The 8609-nt window shown below is 39.8% G+C and overlaps 1 protein-coding gene across 1 annotated transcript; it reads right to left on the bottom strand.

Annotated features, from left to right (window-relative positions):
• Positions 1-663: 663 nt before the first annotated feature.
• Positions 664-7391, bottom strand: si:dkey-14o18.2 (neuronal pentraxin-1). The gene is made up of 5 exons (XM_066675405.1): positions 6684-7391; positions 3156-3657; positions 2811-3061; positions 2249-2428; positions 664-873 (listed from the first exon to the last, which is right to left on the bottom strand). Exons 1-5 carry the CDS (start codon positions 7389-7391, stop codon positions 664-666), a joined length of 1851 nt encoding a protein of 616 aa, XP_066531502.1.
• Positions 7392-8609: the final 1218 nt, after the last annotated feature.

Here is an 8609-nt window from a genome sequence, read left to right as displayed (position 1 = left end):
AGCTGGCAGAGTATACATCTGAACCAAAAAGAAAGAAGCTGGCCAAAAGAGCACCTTGGGTAATAATCTATTAACAGAACTCAATGAAATCTGATTATGTTCAAAAAAGAAAAAAAAAATCAGTATGAAACATTTAGAACAAGTAAAGTAAATAGGCCTCTAAATGTTTGTTGCAGCTCCATGCTGCAATGATCTAACAAAAAGAATCTCCTTCATTTGACACCTCCTGACTGTTCATTATGCATCTATGCATCAATTTGGCTTCCTTCTTTTCTCACACTTTTTTTCACTGTGATGAAAAAAATGACATAGATTAAGTTTAACAGCATGGTATATGTACATTGACCCTTTGTAATACATTAGCATATCAGTGAACAGTATTTAAATGAAACACATTATCGTAATGGGGCTAGGCTGATTTCCCAGGGCCCATTTGAAATGAACAAATCCTACAGTGTTACACTGGTTTGGATATCGCTTAAAAAGCAGCAACAGCAGCAGCACTTATATTTTATATTCGGTTCCATCTTCAGTGCTAGCATGGTTTGAGTCTCTGTGAGCCTCCATTTTTGCTGTAAGGGATGGACTTCTACAAAGAGAAGCATCTGTGTTTATATAGCATTACACCTTTAGATCCAACTCATTTTTCAGTCCTCACTGGCCTTAGTGACAAGGGTCAAATGGGTATTTGGTGACCCCTCCATGGAGTTCCACTATTGGCTCACTCCAAGCAATGACATCTCCAGTGAGGTGGCTGGAACAAGAAGCCTGGTTGTAGATCTCCTCAGAATTAAGCACACGTGACCACAGCTGCAGGTCTGACATCTCTCCAACAAATGACTGTGTGGCATCAAAGCGCCCCCCCAGTGTGTCCTGGTATGGTTAGAAAGAGTGTTATAAGGCAGGGTATGAATAGAATTGTTGCATAATATCAGTATAGCTATGTTCTGATAATAAATACTTTGCCCTTAATAATCCCGTAAAGATGGGCATACACGTACACGATTTACAGACCGAACGATCACTGGATTAGGAACCTTGTATGTACAATCATTGTCTATGTTACCAGCTCCACTGACAAATACAGGAGCACTGTGTAGTTCTAAAGTTACAGACTGTAGTCCGCCTGTTTCTCTGCATACATTCTTATCCCCATTTTACCCTGCTCTTCAAAGGGCAGGACCCTATCATGTCCCCCCACAGTGTAGTTTTGGGTGGTAGATTATTCTTAGCGCTGCAGTGACACGGATGTTGTTGTGGTGTGTTAATGAGTGTTGTGCTGGTATAACTGGATCAGACACAGCAGAAACAAAGCAGGGCTGAGCATGATCCATGGTGGCACTGCAGGTAGTGGCACTGTCACAATCCACCTACCTCCACCTACTGTGGGAGGAAACCGGAGCACCCGGAGGAAACCCACGCGGACACGGGGAGAACACACTAAACTCCTCACAGACAGTCACCCGGAGCGGGAATCGAACCCACACCCCTGGTGTTGTGTGACTGTGACACTACCTGCTGCGGCACCATATATATATATATATATATATATATATATATATATATATATATATATATATATATATATCCTAAATATCAGAATTTGCATATGTGAGTGCACCACCAAATTACAGCTTTCTGTATGAGGTAAAATGGCTTATAAAATGGTGTTGGAATTAGATAGCTTTGCTGCCAAAGAATATACATATCATGCTTGCTTGCTTATAAGAGGTGAACTCTAGTATCAAAAGGACACGAACTCAGTCATAAAAAAGGAAACCTCCAGAAGCCACCGTTGCACCACAGAGATTAAGTCAAGAGCGTCCTGAGCAGAAATACGCTGACAACATTAACTGTGAATATTGGAAAACACAGCTTATCTATAGAGGAGGTTGAGGGAGGGTATGTGTGTATGGGTAACAACTGCCTGTCAGATATCACTTGCACTGCACTGTTAATTGTTTTAATATTTTTAAATTCTACTCTTTAAGAGATCACAAAATGAGATTTTAAGAAATTCTTTTTATCCAATATTTTATCCAATAAACAGCTATTATACAGAGTAGTTCAGAAAAGAAACTAATTCAGAAACATTTGGGTGACCCACTCTGTGGAGCATACATTTTAGAACTACAAAGCAATTTTACACTTCATATCATATGAGTTGCTATTTTTGTTGGAATAAAGATTGATGGCTCATATGATCAGGTGACAAAATCTGTCATTAAATTTCATCCATTACTATTACCTGCTCCTGTCCAAGTATAAAAACTCCCCCTGGTTTTATGGGATGCCAGGGGGAAAGGTTTTCCCCAGAGCCCCTTTTCACTCCATTCTGATAGGCCTCCCACACGCCATCACGAGTAGACCATGTCACACACAGATGGTGCCACTTACTGTCAGTCAGAGACAGTGGAAGAGTCACAGCCTAGAAGAGGGAGAAAAGGAGGAGTCAGCATTTATCCTATATATTTTTTTCATCTTTTTTTTGTTTTATTTAGAAAGAAAATGCATATTTGACTGAGGTATCAATCAAGTACTTTATAGAGTACCTTATTTTTAAAGTACTTAGTTTACATTTAAATGCTTACTTTCTAACTTAATTTGAGCATCTTCTGCTCAGATAGGATACAATAAAAGAAAGAATTTGAACTGCATGTAGACATCTATTTAAAAATATTGAGATGCCCTACTGTTATATAGCTGCGAAGTAGGACTTTTATGAAGCTATTAATGAATTGAATTGAACTGAATCGTTATGTCACACATAATAAATGAATGTTGATTCTTTTCAGTGACTATGCCCTTACTTTGTCATTGACCAGTAATTCCATTGGATTGTTGCCCCATTCGATCAAGACAAGCTCATTAGCCTGACCAGGAACAGAATAAGAGAAAGGGGTGCCAAGCCCTGGCCCTGAGCCCCCTTTTACCCAGAGGCACACAGTTAGGGCAAAGATCTCATTCAGAAGAGTGCGCTTGATTCGTCCATACATGTAGTTGGTGCGCATAGGGAATCCAATCTGAAAGGCATCAGGACTCTTTGATTTCTTAAGGGTCCCTGTAAAGAGGAAAAAGACTGTGAATTACAGTCTTATATATATATATACTTGACTTCACACACACACACATTGGCAAATCGTAAAATATATGACCTGCTTCAGGTGGCCTGTGGTACAGATGACTCAGCACTGTGTCCAATTTGCTGTGGGCTCCATGGGCTGGTATTTTTGACCCTGTTTGTTTCTGAGGGGCCCGGTGTTGGTTGCCATGATCAGCAGTGCCATGGTGATCATCATCATGGTTGTCATCATGATGGTTATCGTCATGATCATCATGATGATTGTCATGGTGATCACTATGATGCGTACTGTGTCGATCATAGCGATGGCCAGAGTATTGATTGTAATGATGACCATGGTCATGGTCGTCATGATGATTTGCATGGCGGTTGTCTTGGTGATCATCGTGATGATCTCCATGATTGTCATGGTGATCTTCATTGTGATCATCGTGGTGCCCATGGCCGTGTTGGCTTTCATGTCCGTGGTCATGATGACCATCATAGTGATGGTGGAGCTGCTCTTCCAGGGAGTTGATTTTGCGCTGCAGAAGATCTCTGAGTGAACTTGAATAGGAGCTTGAAGAATTCCTTGCCTGCATAATATTTTATACGGAAGAAGATTCAGATACAGATGAGAAAGTGTGGGAAATGCTTAAAAAATCTATAACTTGTTCTTGAAAACATTAGAATTCTCTTGCAATCTGGTCTTAAAGCACCTGGGAACCCATTTTGCAGCTTGGATTTTTTTTAGTTTAAATAAAAACCACAAAACAGAAATATGTTAAATCTCTCCTCAAAAATGACCAAAATACACTCCTCAGACCTCTCTGAGAATGGTGTGGATGTGGTCCAATATACTAATGACCATGCATGATTGACAGATCACTGGAGAACAGAATGCTGTTTACTTTACCATGACAACACAAAGCCTCAAGACAGAGCTGTCACTGTGTTTTCCTGGGTTTTTACTCTGAACTGCAGTTGTCATTTTACAAATGATACACAATAAAACAGCATTATACAGTCTTTCATATATGAACCTATGGACGTTTTTTGTCTTTTATGCATCTGTGGTATGGTTTTATGTGTTTATATATATTATTAGCTGATATTGTACGAACTCGATACATCCTAGTGTCTCCAAATTGGTGCTTTCCCCCACTCTGCTGTACTGTCAACCGAGTGTGTTTTTTCCCCGCTGTTACTTTGCTGTTAACACCAGCTCAGTGTCAGTGTGGTCACTATCTCCGCTGTATTATTGAACGAGTGGACCTGCCTACCCCGCTGCTACTCTGCTCTGTTCGCCAGCCAAATGTGGCTGCTATCTCTGCTGTACTCATACTTAATCCATTCATACTTGTTCTGTATTGTTTTGTGTTCTGCATTTGCTGTGTTTGTCTTTCACTCCCTGCCCATAACTTGGTGAATAGCTGGATAGCTAGCCTCTTTACTAATGGCTCCTAAGCTCACCAGTCTCTTCGACTCAGAGGAGGCGTGGGACATAAGCATTACCTAGTTTTAGGGCTGCCCATTCTACATCGAGAGTAGAGCAGTACTGGTCATTTTTGAGGAGAGATTCATCATATTTCTGTTTAGTGTTTTTTTTTTATTTGGACATTACTGAATGTTTCATATAACACCCAAGTTTAGCATAATAAAAAAAACACAAAATTTTAAAATTGTTCCAGGGGCTTTAAATATAATTTAAAACCTCTTGCTGTGGAATATGAGAATATATATATATATATATATATATATATATATATATATATATATATATATACACAGCAGTTCCTGAAAGTAGGGCGCAGGGATGACTCATGCATTCATACGTATATCTCTCTTAGCTTCATGTGAAAATGGAATCTGTCCCCTAAAAATAGCATTTAGGGACTCTGTTTGTGACTGTTTATCATAATGCATGTATATATGTCAATATGCAGATAATCATGATGACATTTTAAGCCAGCCCCTCCTTCACTGTCAACCTCCTTCCTCTGATTAGTCAGAGCAAATCCGGCTTTACACAGCACCATAGTACACTGAGATTAATGGCTCATCAAGGCAGATAAGGCTAATTGATGAAGATGTTGGGTCTCATAGCACAACGCCGATCCACCAGTGTGCTATGTGATGACTTCTGCTGAAAAGAGCATATTTAGATGGTAAATAATGTATGGTGGCATATATTATTACCAGTTTGTGCATAGTTTAGCTGTTTGTTGAAGAAATGCATACTGGTTCAAAGTAAACATGCTGTTTGTAGTGTCAAAATTCCAAGAGGATTGGAATATATTTCCATTTACATAACTGAGATCATGCCAAATATACAACTCAGATCTAGGGACATTATGTGGACTATGATTTTTCCAGTTCCAGTGTGTATATCTTATTGACCCTATTTTTACACATTTCTCAGTATATTTTTCAAAAGGTTCAAAAGAGGGATTGACAAAATCTAACTCTAGCCTGTCTATCTGTCATGCTCCCTTTGATGTCTTCCCATTTGTGCTTGTTTGTTTTCTGCATTTCGTCAAAGGTGTTCTCCAGAGGAAAGAAATCATCTAATTAAATTAATTAAGCCAGGCAAGGTTGACTGTGAAGAGGAGTAAATGTCTTCAATGAGCTTGTGCTGGCAAAGGATGTTATCACAGCATGTGTAGCAGAGTTAAGACAGTGCACATGTTGCGTGTCTCTCTGGAGTTTTTCAAATTGACAACACATTTTCCCTGTTCTTGCCTGTTAAAGGCTTCTTATTTTCAGGCAACAAAAAATACCAGTCATGATTTTTCTCTTTTTATTTGGTGGTGCATTTTGTCTCTTATCATTTATATATAACAGTAGTATTAGGTGTACAATACATAATAAAGATTTTATTATTCTATTAATGTAACCTATTTTAATTCAATTTTGACATTTTATGGCAACTGCTGTTAAATGTCATTTTATTTAAAGAAAAAAAAACTAAAAATAAAGTAGTTTGAAAATGGCAAGTGAGAATTAATTCATCACTGAATTCGTTAAGAATTCCATCAAGAAAAAATGCTGCAAAAGCGTTTTGTTTATTTCATAGGGATAATAATGTATTCAAAATTACATGTGAGCTTTAGTTTAAATGATTTAAAGATGGGCAGCACGGTGGCGCAGCAGGTAGTGTCGCAGTCACCCAGCTCCAGGGGTCTGGTTCGATTCCTGCTCCGGGTGACTGTCCGTGAGGAGTTGGTGTGTTCTCCCCGTGTCTGCGTGGGTTTCCTCCGAGTGCTCCGGTTTCCTCCCACGGTCCAAAAACACACATTGGTGGGTGGATTGGCGACTCAAAAGTGTCCGTAGGTGTGAGTGAATGTGAGTCTGTGTTGCCCTGTGGGGGACTGGCACCCCCTCCAGGGTGTAATCATGGACCTATATAAATACTTGAGTTTTATTTATGTTCTATTATCTTTTTTTTAATAATATGGCAATTGTCATTAAAATAATACATTATACATAAACTCTTTAAAACTTTTTTTGTACACCTAATACATTTTAATAATTTTGTATTATATTTTGTAATGTACAGTGTGTCTATGGGGCATTACTTGGTTAGCACATTTTTTGGAATTTAACCATCACATTCTCTCACCTGTAAATTCTCCAGCCTCTCTTTTAGAGCCTGCAAAGTCTTTCCAGCCTGCTCAGGGGAGAAACCATGTTTACTCAGATATGGTGACTTCCCCCTGTGATGGTCATTACGATGCCCATTTAGAGGATAATGGGGATCAGAGTGATGGGCACCATCATAGTGATGTGAGGAGTGGTGAGAACCATGGTGTGAGGATCCATGGTGGTCTTCATCATGGTGCCCACCTGTACCTCTCCCAAAGCCTTCACAGAGTGTAAGTTTCGTTGTCAGTTCTCGTATAGTTTCTCGCTGGTCTAGTATGGTCTCCTTCTGGCGCACTAGGCTTTCCCTCAGGTGGAGAATGGTAGCCTTTGCCTCGTCTGACATGCCTCTTCGACTGTTGGGCAGTCCACTAACATACTGTCCATTGCTATGCCCATTGCTATGTCCATTAGTGCTAGGCCCAGTAGTAACCCCAGCTGGGGGGAAACAGCTTGGGTCAGCATCTGCTGGTATAGGTGTACAAACTAGCTTGGGCTGAGCTCCCCAATCATATTCTACTCCGGGCACATTGCTAAGTCCCACTGAGGGCATCACTGAGAGGAGGAGAATTGGGAAGAGGGGGAGAGGCAGAGGATAACTCCCTCGGGGGATCCTACCCCTATGCATATTTTCTTTGAAAGGCAGCAGCAAAGGCAAAATGGCTATATTTGTGTCCTTAACCATCATCAGTCAGAGCCTTTTTAATCCAGCTGAAATGGGATGACCTTTTGGACTCTTTATTGTTCGTGCAACATGCTCCAAGAAACAAGGTCATAGAGGAACTGCAGGTAGATGAAGCGATCCATAACAGCTAGTAAGAAAACACTGTGTTTTTCCACAGTTAATCCGTTAAGGAGTTGTTCACAATCATCAACTGTTTCCACTGAAGCTACTTATAATTCTGCCAAATCCAACCACACAGAATTCCACATTGTAGAAAGAGTTAACTTTTTCACACCCAGGTTTAAGGATGCTTTTGGCACACCAGATCTCTTGTATCTCTGTATTTGGCAACCAGAGTAATCCTTCTGGATTCGGCCACTCTGTGAGCCGCCCCCCCCCTACAAATAACACAAACAACAATAGTAAGTATGAATCCTTCCATGAAAAAATGAGATTGCTAATGGTGTCAAACATATCTCCACCCACACAAATCATGTCAAAAGCAATGCAAATAGTGAGAAAGTATAATGGCCTAGCATAAGGCTAAACAGTATTGTAGTGCCAGCAAAACAAATGAGCAGTTTTTCTGGAAGACCACAACTGGATCATAAACAACTCACTTCAAATTACTGAGTCAATCACCCATCAACAATGAGACTCAAGGAGCCAGCCGTGTGCCCCGGAGGTGAATGACACAAACAGTTGAACCCCTCCCACCCTGAAATCTGTAATCACATTAATGCCGTTCCAACTTGATACAAATGACTGAGGTTTTCAGCATAATAGAAACAGGCAAGCAGTTCACACAGCCTGCTTAATGTAGAATAAATAGGGAGGATGACAGGCTACAGTCAGCAATAGTCAGTCTGATTTCAGATTTTGAGAGTAAACCTTCATATTAAGCCTGATGGTAAACATGTTTAAAAATTTGGTCTCCATCAGACAGACTTTTGTCCAGCAAATACTTAGTCCTTAAGTTTCCAAATACGGCATGAGGGCATGTGTATAAATCAGGAGATATATCTGAACACTGTATATTATATGAAGCAAATGCTGGCTCTGTATTTGACCTGACACATCAAACAAGCTTCAGAATGCTCAAGATTTGATCAAGTTACATGCAAGAATATGAAAAGGATATTTCCAGATTCCTGCACAGTGATTTCTTAACAATAATTCAGTGCCTTTTTATCATCTGTTAAAAATAGAGTTACTATATTAAGTCCCTTTAAAGCAAGGTAC

The sequence above is a fragment of the Hoplias malabaricus genome, chromosome 6 (assembly GCF_029633855.1).
Source record: "Hoplias malabaricus isolate fHopMal1 chromosome 6, fHopMal1.hap1, whole genome shotgun sequence".
NCBI lineage: Eukaryota > Metazoa > Chordata > Actinopteri > Characiformes > Erythrinidae > Hoplias > Hoplias malabaricus.
This window is presented reverse-complemented; position numbering and strand designations above follow the sequence as displayed.

Bases quoted from the DNA above. Each gene is read 5' to 3' on its own strand.
- si:dkey-14o18.2 (XM_066675405.1), bottom strand. From the start codon at position 7,391: ATGATGGTTAAGGACACAAATATAGCCATTTTGCCTTTGCTGCTGCCT. The intron at 3,658-6,683 runs GTGAGAGAATGT...AATATTATGCAG, and splicing joins AGAGGCTGGAGAATTTACAG to GCAAGGAATTCTTCAAGCTC. The intron at 2,429-2,810 runs GTAAGGGCATAG...TCCCTCTTCTAG, and splicing joins AATTACTGGTCAATGACAAA to GCTGTGACTCTTCCACTGTC.